The sequence below is a fragment of the Hyla sarda genome, chromosome 4 (genome assembly GCF_029499605.1).
Source record: "Hyla sarda isolate aHylSar1 chromosome 4, aHylSar1.hap1, whole genome shotgun sequence".
Taxonomy (NCBI): Eukaryota; Metazoa; Chordata; class Amphibia; order Anura; family Hylidae; genus Hyla; species Hyla sarda.
Window position 1 is genome coordinate 304858060 of NC_079192.1, and position 25535 is coordinate 304883594.

The 25535-nt window shown below is 41.0% G+C and overlaps 1 protein-coding gene across 1 annotated transcript in view; it reads left to right on the forward strand.

Annotated features, from left to right (window-relative positions):
• PDE6A (phosphodiesterase 6A) overlaps nt 1-25535 on the forward strand; it is a 112237-nt gene that overhangs the window by 40647 nt on the left and 46055 nt on the right. Inside the window, exon 2 of the mRNA XM_056569414.1 lies at nt 23301-23453. Within this exon, the coding sequence (XP_056425389.1) occupies nt 23301-23453 (153 nt within the window). The remainder of the gene's footprint in view (nt 1-23300; nt 23454-25535) is intronic.

Consider the following 25535-nt stretch of genomic DNA (forward strand, 5'->3'; position numbering starts at 1 on the left):
GCAAAGCGTGGATCTGCACAAGCTGGAGCAAGTACCTCGAGGGGAGCCACACAACCACAAAGCACCACCAGGTCAGCCGGGAAATTCTTGCCATCATCCCCAAAAGCAACAGGAGCCACATTGGGTCAGGGGGACACCCGCCGATGTTACAGATGCAACAATATTGGGCACCTGAGCGCCACTTGCCCCAACAAAAAGAATTCTCCACCAGTAGCTGGAGGACACACAGCCGTTCTTCTGGTGTCCGGAGCGGTGGAGAAAAGAGCGGATAACCTGCAGAGTGTAACTGTGGGTGACCGGGTGACAGTGGGTTTGCGAGATTCTGGAGCCTCCTTTACCTTGGTGAGGCCTGAAGTGGTGGATACAGAGGACATCATCCCTTTAAGAACCATTGCTTTAAAAGGAAATGGAGGTGTGCGGCCTGCTGTGCCCATGGCCCATGTGTACCTGGATTGGGGTACAGGCCAAGGTTTGCGGGAGGTGGGGGTCTCTGAGGACATCCCTGTTAATGTTCTGCTGGGGAATGATTTGGGTCGGATGCTCTGTCATTATGCTCCAGTGGACACTACCTGCACACCGGATGGGCTAGGAGAGAGCCCTGTTCATTCTGAGGTACTGTGCGAGACTTTGGGAGACACTGTGAACTGTGGTAATTGGGAGGGAGTGCAGGGGATTGATAATTGTTTACCTGTGACTGAACCAGTAATGTTTTCAAAAAGTGAAATGGGGTGTATTGTGACATGTGGTGACAATGCATTGCCAATGCCAAAACCTAGTGGAGATGGGCTAGGGGGAGGGGTTGGTGTGCCCCTGGTGACATTTAAGGATGAGGGACCAGCGGTGAGTGATATGTCCCAATCCTGTGAGCCTAAGGAGGAGGAGGGAAGGAGTGATAGCCCTGTGTATGATGCCTGTAACATTGTTATGTCTGTAACTGAGGGAGAGGAAGGTGGAGATGCTAGTTCACCTGGGGGAAATGTGCTCCCTGATGTCCCAAGATGGGGGGAGGGAAATGAGCATTTCCGGGAAGCTCTGTGCAGTGACCCTTCCCTTGAAGGGCTGAGACAATGTACTGAGCATACAGATGTTGACACAGAGGGGCATCGGGTATATTGGGAAAATGATATCTTGTACTGGGAGTCCCTTTCCAAAGGCATTCTAGGGGCCCAGGAGAGAGAAAGGCAGTTGGTGGTTCCTAGGCAGTACAGGAAAGAGCTGCTGAGGTTGGCCCATGAGACCGCCCTGGCAGGACATTTGGGAGTGGCCTATGCGGTCATAGAGAAGGAATGTCTACCTGTGGTCTGGGCTTTGCAAAAATTACAGCCATACCTGTTTGGCAGGGATTTTACTGTCATAACTGATCACAACCCTCTACATTGGTTGGACAGAGTGTCCGGTAACAATGGCACCTTGAAACAAATGCTAAAAACATTTGTAGAATCAGAGGGCAGAGACTGTGAAAAGTATTTACCCCATCTGTTATTCGCTTACAGGGAGGTACCCCAACAATCTATAGGTTTCTCGCCCTTTGAATTATTATATGGTCACAAAGTGCGGGGACCCCGAGATTTAGTTAGGGAAGAATGGGAAGGGGGGCTACATGCCCCTGAGACTTCTGTGGTGGAGTATGTTCTGAGATTCAGGGACAGGGTGCAGGCACTGACTGGGCTGGTACATGACAACCTCACAGCAGCACAGTCCAGGCAGAAGTACTGGTATGATCACAATGCAAGGGAACGGGTCTTTGAAGTGGGACAGAAGGTAATGGTTCTGAACCCCATCAGGCAGAATAAGTTGCAGGCTGCCTGGAAGGGTCCCTTCCCCATTTTGCAGTGCCTAGAACCCACCACATATGTAGTTGCCCTTGATGAGAAAGGTCAGAGGCAGAGACAGTACCACATTAATATGGCATACTATGACCCTGAGAAGGTGGTACTCAGTGTATGCAGTGCACTAGAGGAAGGGCTGGGTAGTGATCCCCTACTGGACCTAGTGGTGGAAGCTAAGAGCCAGGGATCCCTTCAGGATGTAGAGATCAATCCACAGCTCTTAGCTGCAAAGAAAAGGCAGCTAAATGAGGAAATAGGCCCCTTCAGTGCCGTCTTTGCCTGGGAATGCAGGACCTGTGGTGTCAAGAAGAGAAATAGATGGTTAATGGAGACAGATCTATTAGCCTGGAGAGGCAAGATCTCTCTGTCCCCATCTTAAGGGGGAGGTGTCAGGCCCAAGGCCTGATTATTAAAATCCTATATGTGTATTATAAGTTATGACTGTGTGTGATGGATTGTCCAGGACATGGGTGAGAGGTCATTCGGACGGTGTGTCCTTTTGTATATTGCATTTTATTGGGGGTCTGGCTGTTTGTTTGTATCTCCTTTGAAGTCAGAGGCTCTTTTGAAGCAGCAGGATGTAAGGGACACTCTGGTCCCATCATATAATCAATCAGATAAGAGGGCCAGGAACAGAGATGCCCCCCTGGTGGGATCAGAGGGATCAATGCTAGACTCAGGTTGTTCAATGCTGTGCAACAAGCTGACAAGACCGTCCTAAGAACAGCTGGAACTCACTCTCATGGACTGCTATATCATCATGCTGTAAGAACTTCATCTTTTGTTCTCTGAACTTGCAATGCCAAACTCTTTTATATATTGATGTAACTGTATGTCATTTGTTTCTGTATTTTTATATATTTAGCACTGTGATACCTTTTATCAGATTAAATGTTTAATTAATCAGCTCTGGTCTTTGATCTCTAAATATATGAGCTCACCTTTCTGATGGCAGCTCTGGTGGAAACACATTTATCTAAGGGTTAATTTGGTGACTTGCTGGGACTAGTAGTGGATACCCAGAGGTCTGGTGGCCTTAACCCTTGCACCATCACACTCTCTCTAATGTCTTGGCTGGACCGATAGGGTGTGATCGTGACACCTTGCTATTGTATGTATGAGCAGCTTTTATTATTATTATACATGTGTGTTATGGGCAGGCTTCTTGTACCCTGTAGGAGGCACTAGTTGTTATTATCCAGTACTGTAATCATTTGGATAAATTTTAGTGCCTGACTTACATTAGCGCACTTTATCCTCTATGCACTTTATTAACAGTGCAATATAGTGTATGTTTACAGCCCTTATATTGTTTCCGATCTTGGTTTAATATATGCTGCTATACATAATGGTATTGACCACATAATATATTTGATATTTTTTCCATTTTTGCATTTTCATTTTTTCCTCATCACCTTCTTAAAATCATAATGCTTTAAATTTTGCACCTAAAAATCCATTGTGGCTTATTTTTTGCGCCACCAATTCTACTTTGCAGTGACATTAGTCATTTTACCAAAAAATCCACAGCAAAACAGAAATAAAATTCATTGTGCAACAAAATGTAAGAAAAAATGTCATTTTGTAACTTTTGGGGACTTCCGTTTCTACGCAGTGCCTTTTTTGACAAAAATGATGCCTTATCATTATTCTGTAGGTCCATACGGTTAAAATGATACCCTACTTATATAGGTTGGATATTGTCGTACTTCTGAAAAAAATCAAAATTTATAAGTTAAAAATTCTCATCTTCTGACCCCTATAACTTTTTTTTTTCCATGTACGGGCCAGTATGAGGGCTAATTTTTTGCCCCATGTTCTGAAGTTTTTATCGGTACCATTTTTGTATTTATTAGACTTTTTGATTGCTTTTTATTCATTTTTTCCTGATATAAAAAGTGACCAAAAATACGCACATTGGCCGTGTGGTTTAATTAACGATATATTCTTATAGTTTTGACATTTACGCACGTGACGATATCAAATATGTTTATTTTCATTTTTATTTACACAGTTTTTTTTATGGGAAAAGGGGGGTGATTCAAACTTTTATTAGGGAAGGGGTTAAATGACCTTTATTAACTTTTTTTTCACTTTTTTTTTGCAGTGTTATAGCTCCCATAGGGGGCTATAATACTGTACACACTGATCTTTTACCCTAATCCCTGCAAAGCCATAGCTTTGCATGGATCAGCGTTCTAGGGGCTCGATTGCTCAAGCGACGGAGCAAGGTAAGGGGGCCTCCACTCGCGTCCTAGCTGATCGGGACATCGCGATTTTATCTCGATAGTCCCGATCAGCCCGACTGAGCTGTCGGGAGCCTTTTATTCTCGTTTTGGAAGCGGCGATCAACTGTGAACGCCGTGTCTGAAGGGTTAATAATGTGGGGCACAGCAATTTGTGCCGCCCGCTATTAGCCCAGGGTCCCGGCTATCATTAGCAGTCGGGACCGACCCGGTATGATGCAGGGTCACAACGTGACCCCGTTTCAAATACCGGGACCGGGCGCAGGGCATACAGGTATGCCCTGCATCCTTAAGAGGTTAATTGTCCTATGTGTATATGTTTTTTATGGGTTATTGTTGGGTATATAATCATGTTTCAATAAAATTAAAAAAGTTTTTCTCTGAATCAAGACTGTAGGATAATATGCTGACCTAGATCCATGTCTTTTCTTAGCTTTTCAAACAATGTTATTATGGTATTAAAGGGGTATTCCAGGCCAAAACTTTTTTTATATATCAACTGGTTTCGGAAAGTTAAACAGATTTGTAAATTACTTCAATTAAAAAATCTTAATCCTTCCAATAGTTATTAGCTTCTGAAGTTTAGTTGCTGCTTTCTGTCTAACAGCTTTCTGATGACTCACATCCCAGGAGCTGTCCAGCTCCTATGGGGATATTCTCCCATCATGCACAGCTCCTGGGATGTGACATCATCATTGAGCAGTTAGACAGAAAACTTCAGAAGCTAATAACTATTGGAAGGATTAAGATTTTTTAATAGAAGTAATTTACAAATCTGTTTAACTTTCCGGAGCCAGTTGATATATAAAAAAAAGTTTTGGCCTTGAATACCCCTTTAACAAAGAAAATACAAAAATATTTATTATAAGTTCACTTTTCATGCGTTTTACCATTACAGACGATATCTCAAGTGAATTTTCTATAATCCAAGAGTAAACTATGGTAGTACGTTTTTGTTCAAAGATACAAAAGAAAGCAGAGCTCTGGAGATGATCTAGCAATTAAAATATTCTTCAAAAAAAAATAATTATAATCATGAAAACTAGTAAGCTCTCCACTTGATGTTCAGAGTATAACAAATAACAAAGATTATTGCATAAGCTACCATTGTCCCCTACATCCCTGACTCATCCCTATGCCTAAACCTTTTGAACCCAAAATATACACTTGAAAACAATAATAGAACAAACTAAAGTAGTACATGTATTATTCTTCTATGCGCTTCCTATAACAAATATATGAGGGCGATGGACATTAACTAGAAAAGTCTGATTAACCCACAGATCTGGGAATCTTTCCACGCACATTGTACATTGCTGACACTGGGAATAAAATAGCTTTACAGATGAAAGCGTTGCTTCATTTTTAACATAAAGTTACAGGTTAAGTTTCTATATTATGCTAAGTAGCTTTGCAAGTGTTCTGCCTGTTAAACTGATGTAGACTTCCTGTTCATATCTAATTTTACAGTTGTAGTTAACATTTGATCTTTCTAAGCATCTAAATCAGGGGTTCTATACCGGGGGTACGCGTACCCCTAGGGGTATGCCAAGGGTTATGTGGGGATACGGCAATTTGCTGACAAATACCGGCCATGCATTGGCCAGTATTTGTCAGCGTAGAGCGGGGATTGGACGCCGCAGTCGCCGCTGCAGCTCACTATGTTGTACAGTGGCCGGAGCTGCAGCAGTTGCCACTTTACGTTGGCTCCAGTGGCTGCCGGGCCTGACGTGTGATGTCCCTGACATTGCACAGAGGTGCCGGCACAGCGCAGAAGGATGTCACACGTTAGTGCGGCCCTCCCACTCCCACCGAACTGGATAGACACAGGCCTGGTAAGCATGTTAAACTAAGTGTAACACCGCAGTATGGGAGGGTGTTATTGTATGTATCTCATATTTTGGCCAAGTTGGCTAAGGGGGATCAGACGGGATAATAATGGCACAAGGGGATTAAGATGGAGGGGGAGATAATGGCAAAAGGTGATCAGAGGGAGGGGGGAATAATGGCACAAGGGGATTAATATGGAGGGGGTAATCATTATCCCTCCCACCCCCCCTCCATCTTAATCCCCTTGTGCCATTATTCTCCCCAACCTCTGATTCCCCCTTTTGCCATTATCCGATTAGGGCAAAAGGGGATCAGAGGGAGGGGGGGATAATGGCACGAGGGGTTTAAGATGGAGGGGGGAACAATGGCACAAGGGTACTAAGTATCACATTAGACAGGTAAGCATACGCCATTATGAAATTAAGTACTTTTATTACTTATTTTGTCCGCAGGTACCCCTCGCGCGTAAATTCTGAATGAACTTACAAGTGAGAGGTACCCACGGACATACTTTCACCCTTTGGGGGTACAGTCGCGAGAAAAGTTGAGAACCACTGGTCTAAATGATGTCTCTTCTGATCAGTTGGAGAAGGAAAATACAGTATACAGGGTAAAAAGTGTTTTCTAAAACCAACAAAAATAATTAGCTTAAAGGGAGTGTATTGTCTAGACTTTTTATTTTACTGATTATATTTAGAACAAAATACTGAAACATGTTCTTTCTTTCTAATCTGTTTCTAATTGTACTATTTTATTTTCATTTGTTATTATGGGGTAACCATATTGCCTGAACTGTTTTTAACAGCATCTAGAGATATTGCATGGACATAGGCAGCAATAGTCTGGAGGTGACCCATTGACATCAACAGTAAAGGTTTATGGTCATGTTCTATGATATGTACTGAGGTCATTCCACAGGGAGGGGAAGGCTGAGCTGTGAATATCACCTATTGTCTTATCTATCTACTAGTGTGACCTTTCACTCTATTCCAGTGATGATATAGAAGAGACTGCTAGAAGGGGATATGTTCAGAACAGGAACTTAAAGCCTAATATTAGGCCTAGTGGTCAGAAAGCACAATTTCAGGATTGATTTAAAATAAAGATGAAAAATTTTGGAAAAAAATCACTATAAAAAATCTTGAAAATATGTTTAGCATAAAAACTTGGTTTAAACAATAATTTGTTTACGAGGACACATAAACAATTATGAAAATTCATTGCGAGGTGCCAAACAACTTATTGCTGACTGAATATATATATATATATATATATATATATATATATATATATGGAACAAATTGCAGCAGCACACCCATATGATGAAAAAATGACCTGGGGGGTTATTTATCATTGTGTTCTATTCCTTTTTTTTTGGTCTAAATCTGCAAATTTTCTTTACTTTCGCACCAGTTCTAAATTCCGTCATTTTGACCTTTTGGTCTTGCTATACCAGTTTTTGAAGTGACGGATGCAGTGGTAACGTATTTATTATCTGCGTGTTTTAAATTTTTGTGCAAAATATTCCACAAATGGTGCAAAAAATCCCGCAAATCTAGACCACCTCCTGACCAGGTCTAAAAAAAATTACTACTTCTGTCTGTTTGCTAAAAATCAAAGAACATCAGTCAAAGTGAAAGAGGGAGATAGAGACTTTAGCAATCCAAAAAAAGTGATGGAAATATCTTTTTTAATAACATTTCGTAGGGTACCATTAAAAAAAAATAATAATAAAAAAGATACACTAATGATGGAAAAAATTGTATTCAATGAAATCTTACCTTTTTTATAACTAAATTATTATAAATTTTTAAACAGGGATCAATTTATGTGGGCGGGCAGGGCACTAAAAATGTAGCTGACAATAATAAAATGTAGTGTGTGTGTGTGTCTAACTTTTTATTTATTTAAATTTTGTAGGTAGTACTACTACTCTCAGCATGGAACACACTGTTACATGATGGGAGTGGTAGTACCTGTACTAATTGACAGATTGCCCCGGGTTCTGTTGCGAACCTCCTGTATAATGTATAGATGCGGCCGGCTGCTCTTCTTTGGTCCCCTGCACTGACGTATATATACACCCATTCATATTTCCCACAGAGAGCTGTGATTGGCCAGATGGTTCCAGCCAATTATAACTCTGTGGGAAATATCAATAGGTGTATATATACGTCAGTGCAGGGGACCATAGGAGAGCGTCCGGCCTCCCGCATCTATACGTAATACAGGAGGATCACATAATACAGGTGTCAGGAGTGACAAGAACATTGTGCAATTGTGGCACAACTCTCAAGCAGCAGTATTCAGAAAGATGTCTGAAAGGTTCAGCAGCTCCTCCTTACATCCAAAGTGTGAACCATATTACAATGTTTTCTCCAACTTTCCCTCTCCTGGGGGACTCTCGGTGCTTACCAAGACCGAGGCATTTTTTTTAAAATTATGCATGCATAATGCTTTCCGGGCTGATCCAGCGTCTTTGTCAGGAACCTGCATATACATGCATATTAAAAAAATATATATATATATTTATTTATTATTACAGTGCCTCGGCCTGGATAAGCACCCAGAGTCCCCCTGGAGGTTGGAAAGTTGGAGAAAACATTATAACTGTGTGAAAGGAGCTGTACAGTCATTGTCAGTTACTGAAATTGACTATATCTTCTATGGAAAATTTGTGCAGAACAGTCCATGCAGTTTCATCATACAGGAGGTTCTAGTAGCTGAGATGGTAACTCTGTCAAGAGCACAGTAAAATACAGTGGCATATCTGCTACTAGGCCAACAAGGTCCAGGCCTAGCATTCAGAGCTGGAGCAGAGGTATAGCTGGGAATGGTCTCTCCCATTGCGTTGCCTCCTTTGACTGCCTGCTCTGACCCCTGCAGTGTCATGTGTGCTCCAGACTGATGACCCTGGGCTCCCTGCCCGGAAGCCACCTGGGTCATTCCCTCCTCCAGACCCTGAAAAACAGGATGCAGCTGCTGGGACCCATGTAGTGCAAAGCCGCACTGAGGAGCCTGCTGCTGGGGACGTGTGGAATAATCTGAGGAGTCAGTGTCCATCTCGTGGAGCAGAGAGCTACCCCACCCGGGGGGGGATTGGAACATATTCTGGACTGGAGGAGGGCAAGATCTGGTCTAATAGAAAGGGAGGGATAGTATATGCTGTGCTGGTGACACCAGTACAGAATAAACAATCACTCTCTAATACACCAATACAGTATATACCATGCCTCTCCATTACATCAGTACAGTATATACTATGTCTTTTTATTACCCTAGACTGGTGTAATAGACTTGGTGTTTACTGTACTAGTGTCATTTATTTGTTTGTTATTGTGCTATCTACAGCATGTATGGGAAAAAAATACCAGAGTGCCTCTTTCAGTTTGCAACATATTGTACATCTAACAACAATAATGGCTGAACGTCTTTCTGTGAGTAATAAATAAAACTTATTCCTTCACCAACTGTGTGTGACAATTTAGTGTTTTCTGGTTTTGTAAGGATGGATAAAAAAAAGTTAAAGAGTACCTGTCACCAAATAAACTTTTCTAAAGTACCTCAGGCTATGTTCCCTAACTACTCCTAACACTCCACCCACCCTTTAAAAAGCTGTGTATCATACCTTTATTCTTGCTCACATAGTGCAATCTCCCAGCAGGAGAAAGTGGGCATTTCCCAGCAGGCATGACATCACTAAAACCTGCTGGGGGACCACTTCTGCCCTCACATCGTTGCAGTGCTGTGATGAATAGAAGACCTCAAGCTCTATGCATGTTTCAGTGAGGCTCTATGCAGCTGTCAATCAAGCTCAGTGCAGAGAAACACTTTCTGAGTTTGGTCTTCTGCCAGGCTGGGAGGAGACCAAACTCACTGAATGGAGATCTATCAAAACCTGTGGAAAGGAAAAGTTGCCCTGTTGCACAGAGCAACCAATCAGATTGTTTCTTGCATTTTGCAGAGGCCTTGTTAAAAATTAAAGAAGCAAGCTGATTTGTTGCTATGGGCAACTTTTCCTCTGGACAGGTTTTGATGAATCCCCCCCCCCTCCCCCCCACTGTGTTAATTGTGGCAGGGACTAGAACAGCGCCACCTAGTGGATGTTTTTCCTATTACATTTTAAACGTATTTATATTGATAATTTTAAAAGCAAGTGAATGGGAAAGTGTCTGCTAATTACACAATGTTCCACTTACTTACGTGATGGATTCTTTTCAACAGCAGCAAAAACCATCCCAGAAATTTTTCTTTGCATCTGAACAGGGTTCTATAAACCCTACATGCATGGGATGCAGATTGTCGTAGGTATCAATGTTGAATATAGGGCGGAATTCACCCTAAACTTTGTATAAGGGAGGAATTCTAAAATGCATCAGCATACTACAGTTACTTGTCTGTAAAAATGTAAAGTTGTACAGCAACTTTTAGAAGTATGGATCTGATATTAAATACACCATGAAGCAATTGGGCATCCTGCAGAGAAAAACTAGTGTTATTTCTGCCAGTAATATGGAAGTGAGAATACATGCTGAGGAAGCCACAGATGTTTGTCAGTTGCCGTTAATATAAGAAAAGAGAACTTTATTAGGAAACTTTGGCTATAGCTCTAACTTCTGAATTTTTTATGTGATTTTAAAGTTTTGGGTGGGAGTACCCTTTAAACAGAAGCAGCTAATGCAAGTATAAATAAATGCAATCACTTTATATTAAGGGAAGTGTAACTCTAAAGAGGAGAATGTTTCATATACATAAACCTCATTCATTGTAACACTCCCGTAACTTTGCAGTGTTGATGGATTATTTTATGGTAAATAGTGCCACCTTCTGGTTATCCATTGGATAGACAAAAAGTTTTTGGTGCTTTTCTTTAACCAACGCTACAGTAAGATTGGATCATAAACGTAGGAAAACTGTAAGGTTTTATGCTACTCTTCATTTTTGGTTTGGTTTCACCTAAGGGAAATGCATAAAAAATGTATAAAAAAAATAAATTATATAATCACACAAAGAAAAAAGAAGCAGAGCGCTCACCGGTCCGATTGCAGGCAAAACGGGACTTCTTAATTCGGAGACCGTATGAGTCTATGCAGGGAGGCGGCAGATGGATCCGGGGGAAGTTCAGATGTCAGGCCACGGACCGTGTCATTCCCCTAGGTGCTTCATCAAGCCGCTAAAGGACGTCATCACGTATACTCCACTTTTTAAACTTCTTCCCAGGTAACGTCATGCAAGTGAAGAAAAGAACACAGGTGAGGATTAACTCTTAATGTGCTAGTGCTTGTAGAAAAAGGTAAAAACAGTGCAATATGAAATAACTTCTTACATGCGAGCATGGGATGATCCTTGCGGGGATTATAGTAAGGGGCCTAACTCATTTTTATCATTGAGATCTAACGGTCCTGTTGCATTCAACTTTGGGATCCATCTTGATTCTTTACCCTTACTCACAAATTCAACCCTTTCAATGGCTCCAAATTTAAGACTTGCTGTTTTACTGTTATGGCAAGAAACCATATGATTAATGAACCGTTGTGACCCTTTTGCCGTTTTAATTGACCTTACATGCTCCCTAATTCTATGAAAAAGGGGACATTTTGTTTTTGCTATGTAGTATAACCTGCATGCACAAATCATGAAGTACACTATATAGGAAGACCTACATGTTACTGACTGTTTAAAAAATACTGGATATCCTCAAAGCTGTATGGTTTTCGTTTTCAAATTCATATCACAAAATGAGCAGGAGCCACAACTGTGATTACCCACACTTCGAGTATCCGTGAGCCAGTTCGATTGTATTCTCTTCTTTTTGTGTTTCTGTTTTAGTTAGTCCCTAATAGATTTTTTATTTCTGAACGTGATGATTGGCTTTAGGCATGTCAGGTCTTGGATGTCATTGTCTTTCTCTAACATGAACCAGTTATCATAAATAATCTGATTTATCCTATCATTTAAATGAGTCTTTTTAACAGTGAACACACCCTAGGCAATTTTTTGTTATTTATTCCTTCTCCCATATTCTTTTTAGAGATGTACTCTTCCCTCAAGGTCTTTTTGATTTTTAATCAGGCTTGGGTCACTACTGTTAAGGGATATCCCCTGACAACTAAGCGATCAGACAACTCATCAACTTGTTGGTGGAATGTATCAGCGTTGTGGTTGATGCGCTTCAAGCGCACCATTTGGCCATAGGGCATTCCATTCTTCATTTGCACTGAATGGGAAGAATTATAATGGAGATATGCATTCCTGGCGGTACTTTTTCTAAAGCCTCCAGTCGGAATCTGATCATTTTCAATGCTAATTTTTTCATCCAGAAACTCCAAGGAGTTTCCCCCAAATACTGCTGTAAATAACATGTTCATGTCTTTGATATCATTGAGATATGAGACGAATTCCCAGAATTGGTCCAGAGTACCGGACCAAACCACGAGAATGTCGTCCACATCTCTCAATATGAGCTTAATATGATGCAAAAATGTATTTAGGGAAGTAAAAATGTAATTCTGTTCAAATATACTCAAAAAACATATTGGCATAAACGCAAGACACTGGGGACCCCATCGAGGTCCCCAAAAGTTGCCTATACCAATTACCTGCACACTGAAAACAGCTATTGGTTAGCACCAAAGAGGTAGCCTCTATAAAAAACTGAATGAAGTCAGCCGACTTCGCAGTGGAGGACAAAAACGTCTTGAGAGCCTGTACACCTGCATCGTGAGGGATGGGGGTACACAGGCTCTCAACGTCAATCGAAGCCAAACTGTTATCCTCCCTCCACTGAAAATTCTGGAGGGCAGAAATTAATTCACTAGTATCCTTCAGGAAAGTAGGTATAATTTTCACCAAAGGAGAGAGGAGCCAGTCCAAATAACTGGAAATAAACTGTGTCGGGGAGCCAATGGCAGCAATAATTGGGCGATCCGGGGGGAGGGTTCTGATTTTTGTGGATTTTTGGGAGGATATACATGTATATGGGTTGCACGGGCTATGTGGAACCAGCTTCTCTGCAGTCTTTAGGGTAAGCATGCCATTCTCTACGTTTTTCCTCAGTAGATTCCGAACCCTTTCCATAATCTTACTTGTGGGTTCCGCTATCAGCTTCTCATACACAGACCCGTTATTCAATTGCTTATTCATTTCGTTGTTGTAATCCTCCGTCCACCACAATACTGTAGCTCCACCTTTACCCGCCTTTGAGACTGTAATGTCATCCCTGCTTGCCAACCAATCCAATGCTAGTTTTCATGCAATTAAATATTATAATTAGCTTTTGAATACTGTAATGCTTTGATTTCCTTGCAAACCATACTGTAAAATAAATCTAAGGGGCTCCTTGGTGTGATTGGTGGATTAAAGGTGGACGCGTTCCCCCTTTTAAAACAGTGTGCTCACTCGTCTTGGTAATTTCTCTCCTCTTGCTGCCATTCCTCCCCTTCTTCCAGAAGCTCCATTAGATCCCCAGTAAGAATAATCTTGAGGCTTACAACTCTTGCCCATCCAAAAACCCAAAGGGCCTATGGAATAATGAACCTCCCCTTCTCGTGGTGCAACATAATTTTTTGTTTTATTTTTCGTTGTATGTTTGTGTGACATAGAATTTTTTTTTTTTTTAAGTTGAGCTTCCTAACACCCTTGAATAGGTCCTCCTCAAAGGTGGGGAAGTCAAAATCTTCCATCAGGCTGAAATCTAAGCCCTTATCCAACACTGACATGCATTCAGGGTCAGCTGTACATTGGTTAGATTCACTACCAGACTCTGAGATTGATCTATTGCAAGGAAACTGTCTTCCTTTTGTGCAGTTGCCCTTTTTCTTCTGCCACCTTGCCTAATTCTGCCCCTACTTGGGGCCACAGTCGGTCCCCTGTCCATGCGGTAGATTTTTTTGTGTCATTTTCATCTGGACTAGACTCCGACTCGGTGGTGAAATAGTCAGATGCTCTTACTTGCCTCCTTCGATTTTTATGTATTTTCGGTTTTCTGTTAAGTTTTCCTCCATGTGCCTTTTTGTTGTTATTTCTGTTCCATGTGAAGACCTGTTGGGTTTCAAAGTCCCTTTTGTCTCTCAACAGTTTATTCCGTTTTGTTTCCTTGATGGTCATTTGTAATGCAGTAAGTTTTTTCTTCACATTGCACATATATGCTGCAAATTGCGCAACCGACAGTCTGGTTTTTAATTCCTGCCGAGCCTTGCAGAGATCTACCGTGACTCGTTCATACAAAAAAAAAATTGGGAGAGAATTTGGCGAACCTTCTCTTGCCTTGAAGAAAAAAAAATGTGATTCCTGCACAGTGCTTGTCCTATGTAAAAACGCTTCTTTATTGAAACCAAATCTAAAAATACAGCAATATACAATCCAAGCAAAATTAATAACGCCCAAGGCTTTTCAGCCAAAATCTTATTCATAGACATTCTATGAATAAGGCTACAGCCGAAATGTGTCAGATGTTATTCATATTGGTTGGATTGAATATGGCTATATTTTAATATTTTGTTTCAATAAAGAAGAGTTTTTACATAGGACAAGCACTGTGTCCTATGAACGTATAATTTTTATGTCTATCACCTATATTTCTCTCACAGATACCTTCTATCTGTTGCTCACTTGATTTATCATCTTGCGTTCTTGAGGGGGCGTGTCCTCACTTTTAGTGATGAGCAGCATTCGAATTTGGGATATTTCGCGAATATATGGATGAATATTCATCCTATATTCACGAATTTTGTATATTTGTTAACTTTTTTTTCATTGCAAAATTTGTAATGAAATTCACAAAATGTGAATGCGCGATTATATCTTTCAACTAATGACTTTCCTATTGGTTGCTAGGGATGCTGCTAACCTCTGATAACTGTATTTGCATCCTTCTCATTAGCCCACAAGTTAACAGAAGGGAGAGTTTAGTGTCCTCTGGTGATATTTGCAAAATTTTGCATATTCGCCTTCTTTGGACCACAAGCTGGAAGCAGGGAGGAATGATCACTTTTTATTTACACAGTGCACATCATTGTGATGTGTACTGTAAAAAAAAATGAATATTCGTCATAACAAATATATTTAGCTACATTCTAAATATTCGCGAAATCACGAAGTGCACATATTCGCGATAAAAATTTGCTATTCGAATATTCGCGCTCATCACTACTCACTTTGCAAGACTCAGCTTTCTTCCTGAATGTCTTCATCCAAACATTGCAATCTGTATCCCTCCCCCTCCCTTTTTTGCATGCTGCAGTCTGATAGGACAGGAGTGGGCATACTTATTGGACTTTGTCCATGCCTGTGCTACAGCTTGGACAAAGATGATGCTGCAGCTGGCAGGATTATGTTCTGGATGGTATGGGGACCCCTAGTGGTGCTTTCTAGAAGCCATCATTTTTATAAAAAGTAAGCAATATGATTGGTTGCTATGGGCAACTTAGCAACTTTTCCTCTGGACAGGTTTTGATAAATCTCCCCCAATGAATGGAAATCTGGCTGCACATGTGCACTGCCACTCCATTCATTTGTGGTCATTTGATGTTCATTCTCAGAATAAGTGAGGGTCCCAGCAGTTAGACCCCCAGAATCAGGTAGTTATTACCAAACCTGTGGATAGAGGACAACTTGCGATGTTAAAGGGATTATCCAGCATAAGGTGATTTTAGTACGTACCTGGCAGACAGTAATGGACATGCTTAGGAAGGATCTGCGCTTGTCTTGGGGCTAAATGGCTATGCTGTGAGATTACCATAACACTGTGGGTAGCTGTTTGTGAACTAGTATTTCCTGTTTGACTTTTCTTTTTTGACTACAAATCCCACAATTACATCTTCCTCCCTCCCACACATCAGCCACCCCACCCATTGAAACATAAATGAGCTGCATCCATTCAAATCTGTGTGGTTTTAAATCAGGGTTCCTACAGCTGTTGCAATAGTTGCAGATTGATCCCTCCACCCATTGAAGTAGGCAGGTTCCCGGTCATCAGCTGATTAGTGAGTCAGGTCTTGGCCGCATTACAAGCTGGGACAACAGTCATTTTGTATGCTGGTAAAAATTAATATTGGGGTGAAAATCACAGAAGAATTGTGAGAAAACTGTCACACACAGGTACAGACACTATATTATGAACTACACTAACTTTACAGCCCCTGTAGCATAGTCAAATAAAAAAATCCTGCAATACCCCTTTAAGGTAACTCCTTTAATACCATATAGCTATGTTATTTAGAGGCTATACGGCTTTATAATCTGGATTCTGTGTACTATACCGAATAAAAAAACACATAGGGCAATATTTAAAAATCAATCAGAAAATTTTCACAAATGGTGCATAGTGTTGAGATTCAAACTATTCAATGTTTCTGTATATCCCTCCCCTTTGCCTTTAAGCCATGCCCCCTTGTCAATTAAGACACAAAACGTCTAAAACACAAAATGAATGTGACGCAAGGATGTATGCCAGTTTTTGTCTGCTATCAGGGCCGGACTTCTTTAAGAGCTGTTAATAAACCTTTAAGTGACACATGTAAATCCTCCAGAACTAAACCTACTTTTAAAAGTCTTAAATATCTTTTTGACACTTGTATTGTTCTCATAGTTACGTAAAGAACAAACATAGGCACTGCTAATCCCTTAATCTTAATTTAATTAGAACAGTCCTAGATTAACCTAGAGGTACAAGTTGTTTTAGCTGTCTGCTTTAGCTTGCGAGCAGCTGGTTACAAAGCTTAATTTGTCATTTCCATATTGTTATAAATTCCTGACTGTAAACTACACTAAGATGAGTATGGAAAAGTTTCCTAAAGTTAATAAAGCCTTCAACCTATGCTGTAACATAGGGAAGGTCTATTGTTTAGTAGAAACCATGAAGTTGAAAGGACTCATGTATCACCTTGTGCAACATATTTTAGCAGGTCACATTTTGTTTTCAAGCTGATTTGCATACAATTGTTCTAGATGGGTGCATCAAGGCATATTATAAAGCCCTATTAGTATGACAAAAGCAGTGGTATATGCTAAAGCAATATATATATATATATATAGATCATCATCATCAAATGATTCTGTTTGTATACAGTGTATTAGGTCCTGTAAAGATCTAATTTCAATGTTTGCACCGGCCCATCAATGTGTCATAGTATGCTCCAATAGGCCTAGGTTCTAAAACATATATAGGTCTTATAAATGGTTCAGCAGAACACAACTCAGTTTGAAGCTGTTTAGAGCCAATTGATAAATTCAAAATTCTTAGTTATAGGGGTATTCTTGGCAACTTAACTTATCCGCTATCTATTGAAAAGAGGATAAATGTCTGATCGCGGGGATCCAACTGCTGGGATCTCCCACAATCTTCTGTACGGGGCCCTGGCAACTCACCTGTCAGTGGAACACTTTAACCCCACCAACTAAGATGAGCAGGAGTGATGGTTCACTCATGATTGGCTGAGTGGGCCGTCATTCCTGCTCGTCTTGAAAGGTGGGGGTTGGAGCGCTCTTAGGATGGGTGAACTGTTGGGCCCTGTGGAGGAGATCACAGTGGGTCCCAATGCTTGGACACTCCAAACCTTATCCCACAACACCACCACCCCTCCCCCCTGCACAACCAGACACTTATTAGTTGAATTCCCCAGAGTATCCCTTTAATTCCTAGATAACCTATTAGAATGTGTAATGATATTTTCTGTGTTCACAATAATAGCATTATGGTTTACAATGGAGGTAACCGTGAACATGCTCATATTCTGTATAGATTAATAATGAACCCTCACAATCACTTTCTCTGGTGAGTCCAACATATTCTAGTGTCCTCATTGGGGTTCATAATCTTAATTGCAAATAAGATGTTTGGAGTGTGAGAGGAAACCAACTTAAACATGGATACAAACTTATTTCTGAAGTTGACTTTGGTGGGATTTGAACCTAGGACCCCAGTGCTGTGTTTTTGGAGCATATTTCTCATTCACTGTAGATTCCTACAACCATAAAAATGGCGGCCTGTTAATCAGGTGTAACAAGCAGATCACAACCACAAGTCTTTGGTTGGAAGTTGAGCAGCTATTACAGTTATATTTCATCCTTGGAAGCCCTTTATAGGTTAAGGGCTATTCTGCCCCTAGACATCTTATCCCCAGTTCAAAGGATAGGGGATAAGATGTATGATCATGGCTGTCCCACCACTGATGACCCCCATGATCTTGGCTGCGGCTTCCCAGCGATCCAGTGCACGGAGCGAAGTTCGCTCCATGCCCCACTTGTGACATCATGGCCACGCCCTTCAATGCAAGTCTATGGCAGGGTGCGTGATGGCAGTCACGCCCCCTCAATGCAAGTCTATGGGAGGGGGCGTGACTGCATAGACTTGCATTGAGGGTGTGTGGCCATGACGTGATGAGTGTGTGCACGGCTTTGATGTCACGAGCCTCCAGCGCTGCACCTGATGCTCTAAACGAACACCGAGTGCAACAGGGAGACTGTGGGGGTCCCAAGCGGCGGGACATTAAATCTAAGTTACTGGGGGTAGAGCTAGAAAAGAAGATGAGCAAACATAAATGTTTTCTAAACTTTGTTTGACACTCTGAATACAGTGAGCGCTCTGGAGATTTCAAAGACTCTTCAGAAAAGGAAGTGATTACCATAAACATCTACAGATCAGATATAAATGTCACAATGTATAATATACAGTTTGTTCAGTTCCCTGAAATATCCTCAAAGGTTCAGAAAACATCAACGTAAGTTTTAACAGCAAATAAGTTTAGGGAAAGATACAAACTACAATAAGGAAGTTAGGGTCAAACCAGGTCTGGAGAAAGTCCACAATGAAAACACAATAATAATAATGATCCTTAATTATAGATTTCATGGTTCAGTAACAATTACAGGAACATGGTAATAAGGCAAAAAAGACTACTTTATTGTCACACAAGCAAAATAAAAACATGAAAGATGCTGTTCTTTAGCTGAAGCACATTGGCATAAACTGCTATAAATATATTAAAAGGCAAACACCCTTATTAAAGGGGTATTAGATATCAGAAAAATATATTTAAATAAAACTATCACCCTAAGATATATGACTTAGTGATATAGTGTGATCACTAGTTGTACTGGCTTCAGGAAGTTATGCAGTTCTTTTTTATTTTCAGCATGGTGCTGTCTTAGCAGCTCCAATGCTCCTCCCTCTCTCCCAATGATGCATCATCTGCTGCTGTCTTAGAAGACATAGCTGGATCTTGTCTTTAATCTCAAACCCCAACCCCTGAGGGATGCCATCACCTCTAACCAGCCTCAGTAGCCTACATCACCATATATATATATATATATATATATATATATATATATATATATATGTGTGTGTGTGTGTGTGTGTGTGTGTGTGTGTGTGTGTGTGTGTGTGTGTTTTTTTTTTTTTTTTACCTGTGGTGGATAAATAAAACTTTATTGGGGTATTTAGAGAGAATGAGGTGTATACAGCATGCTTCCTTGTGCTGAGCTATTCCACAGGCAAAGGAGCAAAAAGAGAATGAATGCAGCAGCTGTTGACTGACGGACTGTGTAAGAGTGCATTCACACATTGTAGATTTGTTGCAGACATTTATGAAACTCAAAACCAATTCCATTCTAAACATCTAATTACCGGAACTGTAGGTAAAATTTCTTCAACTAATGTAAATTTGTTGCAGCAGTGATCGGGCTCCTGGTTGTCCATCACTCCTCTGAAGACCCTGCTCAAAGCATACTAGAACAATGCTCTGCAAACGATACACCACATGGTAAGACATACAGGTGTACCCTTGGCAGTTCAGTAGCACAACATTTATATAATCCATTAGCGGTTTATTTGTAGTTTTCAGCATTTTAGAGGCTTGTTCAGTGTATTTATGACAACTAGCCTATATTTTCTTCATATGGTGGGAGAACGTTTCAATATAACAATAATAACAATAATAATAATTCTATTTATATAGCGCCAACAGATTCTGCAGCCCTTTACAATATTAATATGTCAGCTGTAACTATCAAAAGATGTTGCAGCATCTTGTAATATATTTTTTATTGGACTAACAGATTTTTGATCTTAGGGTGAATTCTCCACATCTATTGTCTTAACCCCTGCATATTTGTGAGATGTAACCTGTGTCTTCTGCTTGTGAGCTTAGATTTGCTTTGGACTTGATAAAGGGAGGAATCCCGAAAGCTTGTCTCTACAAAAAATTCTGTTAGTCCAATAAAAAAGGTATTACAAGATACGGCAACATTTTTTGATTTGCATCTGCATCACTGGACTAATACGGCTACTCAAATTTAGTATGTATATATATATCTATATACATATCTATATATATATATATATATATATATATATATATATATATATATATATATATATATATTACAAAGACTATGCTGCACATCCCAGTCCTCTCCCATACAATGAATACATTACTGCATTATAGATACCTTGGAAACGGTCATTGCAATGAACAGCAACAGCATGAGGACAGATGAGAAAGAAAAATAGGACTATCTGGTCTGTTATTTTCTCTTGATCAGATCTGCTTACAATGACCATATGTATTGATAAAGTGTTTTTCACCAGTCCTGATAGCCCATGCTAGAGATACTACATACCTGGTTAACATGTCTACATAACGTTCACAGGGACCCACGGATCACGCCTCTTGCCATTAAAGTATTCTGCCTCTCTCCTACTAGTGCTTAACAAATAATGTCTCATTCTTGGGAAAAAACAAACATTGAAATACTCATGATTTTATATAATTGTGAGGGTGGCCCATGGATCAGGCTAGTGCATCCTAACCTTTACCTTTCAACCCTTTGACCCAAACATTTAATCCTAAAATATGATGTCCATTTTAGGACATCGTCAGTCGTCAGCCATAACTCCGTCCTCCGTCAGGTGAAACGGCGTCCCGCCTCCTCCCTCACACCTATCGCCATCATCCTTCAGCCACAACTCCCTTCTCCCTCATCCAAAACTCCCATGTCCAAAACGCTGTCATGCCTCAGACAATTCTCCCTCAGACACAACTTCCTGCCGCATAGCAGAGCCGACGCTGCACAGCATGTATAGCAGGGTCGAAACTGTGAAACTTGCACATGTATAATACTGACACTACATTTGCTACAAAGTCTGTATAGCAGAGCCAACATTGAATAGTGTGTACAGCAGAACCCGTATAGCAGAGAGACAACACTGACTCGGCTCTGCCACACAGCAGGAAAGTTTTTCGTCTGAGGGATGACAGAGTTTCGGATGAGAGACTTCAGGATGACAAAGGAGGGAGGAGGGAGTTGCGGCTGTCGGATGATGGAGATTGGCCCGAGGGAGGAGGTGGGACGCCGTTTCACCAGATGGAGAACGGAGTTATGGCTGACGACTGACGATGTCCTAAAATGGACACCGTACTAAAACACTCCTATATCTCCTTATCCATGGTCCAACCACACTGGCAAAACTCTACACTATGTTCTAGTAATGTTCCAGTACATTTACCAGTGCCTAGCTGTTCTTATGCATATGCATATAGTGCACAGTCAAATATCATCAAGAAATGTATACATAAAACTTGCACTTATAAGCTTCAGTCCTGTACAATTTTATTGCTGAAACATACTGTATGTGCATATATTTGCAAGAAATAAGGATTAAAAGTAAGGTTCTAGGATTGTGACACCAAAAAGTCAGCCACTTAAAGACTAATATGTACACAAATGTGTTATATACAAATAGATAGATATAGATAGAGAGATAGATAGATAGATAGATAGACAAAGGAAAATTGGGGAGAAGCACATCAAGACCACAACAGGGGTGATGCACGCAGCAGGGTAGCCCCGGTCCAAGGATGTGGATAGTTAGATAGATAGATGGATAGATAGATGATAGATAGATAGATAAAAGCAAAAGATTCTGCAGCACTCCGTAGTAAATGATAAAAGATGAGTAGTTTATTCCATCAGACAAATGCAACGTTTCGGTCATTGCGGCCATTTTCAAGCAGGATACAAACTGGCGACCGAAACGTTGCATTTGTCTGATGGAATAAACTACCGTACTCATCTTTTATCACTTACTACGGAGTGCTGCAGAATCCCTTGCTTATGTCTACAGTGCCTGGGACCGGGCCTTTGTCTGATTGCACCCCCCTGTGATTTTTACACTCCAGGAGTGCTGCTCCGCCACAATTTTAGATAGATATATAGATTATAGATAGATAGATAGATAGATAGATAAATAGATAGATGATAGATAGATAGATAGATGTACTGATAGGATCACAAGTCCCACTACTGACAATGTCATAGTAAGCTACTTTTATTTGACAACTTTTTTTTTTACATGTGTAAAATACAAGGTACCTGGTGTATACAATGTCACTTGTTGAAGGTCCCACTGGCAGTAGTAATGTTTATGTAATGTGCACAAAGGTTATGTTTGTACTGATATGACATTGATCGTTCCTTCCAGGCAGCTGGTTTAAGGACACTGTTTGTGTAGCAACAATGTATTCTCTGAAATGACTATTTATGACTTATCTGCTTGTACGCTAGAAGCTCTATACCTACAATTTACATCACAAGTTGAGTTAGATGAGTTTACTTATAAACCATTTAAGACAATATCAGTCACATAGAGGCGTAGTAGGGATAAGCCTGAACCTTCTAGATTCTAGACAATTGCCCTTGATTTCAAATGATCTAATAATACTAGACAAAACTTTAGTCTTGGAAAAGTGGTTGTAGTCTGTCATCTGCTGGTAGCAAATGTTATTGCAATAAGTGACAATACTCGGGTTTAGTTATGTAGTATGCAGTACTTGTGAATCATTTATTTAGAAAACATGTGGGAAAGAAATAGAAACCTACTGCTAAAATAGGGGTCAATCGTCTATAGTCCATTGACTTCATCAGGCAGCACTGAACCTATTGGGTCAGGGGTTGGTCAGTGGGTGGTCAGACAAGTCACCTACCATGGACTCCCTAATAATGGCAAAATTAGGGTAATAAAGCTTTGTGTGTGCCTCTATTCAGCAACTATAAAGTGATGAATGCTTATAATGCATGTCAAGAATCCAAGCTCTAACAGTCAAGTATCTTTAGTGATTCTTTATGTAAAGTGCAGGCACTGTGTGGCGACAGAATGTATCCATTGGATTTTTTTAACAACCAAAAAGCTTCAACTTGGGCTACGTATTGTAAGTGAATATTGAGCTGTTGATGTGTTCATTTTATATTATCCCCTTTTTCTTTTACTGTTTTCTTATTTTCTAGTGTGTGAAGGTTATGAACTATTGTGCAAGCTTTTTCATATGTTGGTAATGTAAAAGTAAAATAAAAAAAAGTTATAATATATATTTTTTCAACATGTATTCCTCTCTCTTAGGACACCCACTTTTGCGGTTTCGTAGATGACCTTACTGAATATTCAACAAAGACCATATTAGCTGCCCCTGTAATGAACGGAAAAGATGTAGTGGCTGTAATAATGGCTGTTAACAAAAATAACGGCAGCAATTTTACAAGTAAAGATGAAGAGGTAAAGACAATTACACATGTAATATTGTGTCAGGCTATTTGGGTTGTTGGATTACAGATAGAGAGAGCTCCATAATAACTTTTTTCGTTTTTTTGCATGACTATTATATTATTGTATTTCTTTGGAGTGCAAAGGTAACCTTAGCATAACAACAGATTTCCAATTTAATTCAACTGGAGTGTGACTCAAACAGTAAAAAGTTGTATAACCTGAATTACAAAGGTTTATTGAGGTTGCTTAACCCACCTAAGGCCAGGATTGTGCAACTGAAGATGTAGACTGAAGCTATAAACTTAGAAGTGTAACCAATGTGACATTCCGCAGGAATAAACAGTACTTTATACTTAATGTAAGAAATGTAAGAAAAATTAAAGTTAATTGATAGTCAAAGGGGTACTCCGCCCCTAGATGTTGGATAGGGGATAAGATGTTAGATCGCTGTGGTGCCGCTGCTGGGGACCCCGGGGATCTCCGTTGCGGCACTGCGCTATCATTACAGCACAGAGCGAGTTCGCTCTGTGCGTAATGACGGGCGATACAGGGGACGGAGCCGCGTGACGTCATGGCTCCGCCCCTCGTGACATCACGGCCCGTCCCCTTAATGCAAGTCTATGGCAGGGGGCGTGACGACCGTCGCGCCCCCTCCCATAGACTTGTATTGAGAGGGGCGGCGCCATGACGTAACGATGCTCCAGCCCCTGTATTGCCCGTCATTACGCACAGAGCGAACTCGCTCTGTGCTGTAATGATAGCGCAGTGCCGCAGCGGGGATCCTGGGGCTCCCCAGCAGTGGCACCGCGGCGATCTGACATCTTATCCCCTATCCTTTGGATAGGGGATAAGATGTCTAGGGGCGGAGTACTCCTTTCAGGTTTAGAAATTAAATACTGTAGAATCCTTTCCATGCCCGAACAGTATAAGGAGTATTTGGGGCTGAAATCGTGACTTTTCCTCAAAATACCCCACCAATCAGCTGTTTGACACAGCCACAGTACCGGCACAACACAGTAAACAGGGCTGGAAGCAGTTGGCTACAAGATCTGAACTGCAGTTACATGGAACCAACAGTAATTGGAAGCATGTGCTTCCTGCCCTGATCACTGGCTAGTGCGGGTGGCATGGCTTTGCCAAAAAGTTGATCAGCGGAAGTGTCATGTGTTGGCATTCCAATGATCATCGATTGATGGCCATTAATCATTTCATCTTGGGAAACCCCTTTAAGGGCTCGTTCACACGGACGGATCCACAGTGTATTTTATGCTGCGTATCTACTGACGATTGACCCTAAAGTGTTGCCTCCATCTGTGCCTGCTCATAGCGGCAATCCACCACTAAAAGCAGACATGCTGTGAAGTGCGAGTCGCCTCGTGCATGCGCAGTATACTTGCTCACATCACGGCTGCTCTTGGCCTAGCTCAGGGAGCAGGGAGAGTGGCTGCGATGTGTGCAAGTATACCGCGTAATCATGCGGCGAATTGCAGCGTGTCTGCTCGTAGTGAACAAGCCCTTAAGCTGCAAGCCAAACTTATATGAGACTTCCCATCTTTGTTTTACACCATGCCAGTGCACCTGTCGGTTGCAGACATAACATGATGGTTCACATTGTTGGCAAAAAACAAATGTATATCTTGTTTGGAAGGATAAAATTGCAGAAAACAACAGCCTATAGGGGCTTGCCTATGCACATTAAGCCCAACAAGATAGATATAGACTGCAACAAAAATAATTGAAAGCCATTTTAGCCAATTCACTTCAGTAGGAGCCGAGCTGTAGTAACCCAGCATGACCACTAAACAATACATTGTGCTGTCTGCTTCTGTTTCTTTTTATTGTATATGTGGGCTCTGTGGATCTGGAAAACAGCTGATCAATGGGGGTTCTCCTAGTTCTCTGAAATGCTCTTTCCCAAATAATCATATTAAGTTAGTTACTTTAATTCTCAATGTTTAAAGTTGTAAAGAAGTAGTCTCATGGATAGGAAATAAGTTTTAGATTGCGGGGGTCCGAGCACCCCCCCCCCCCCCCCCCCCCCACGATCTCCTGTATGGAGCCCCGGCTCTCCCCTGGAGCGCCGCATCACGA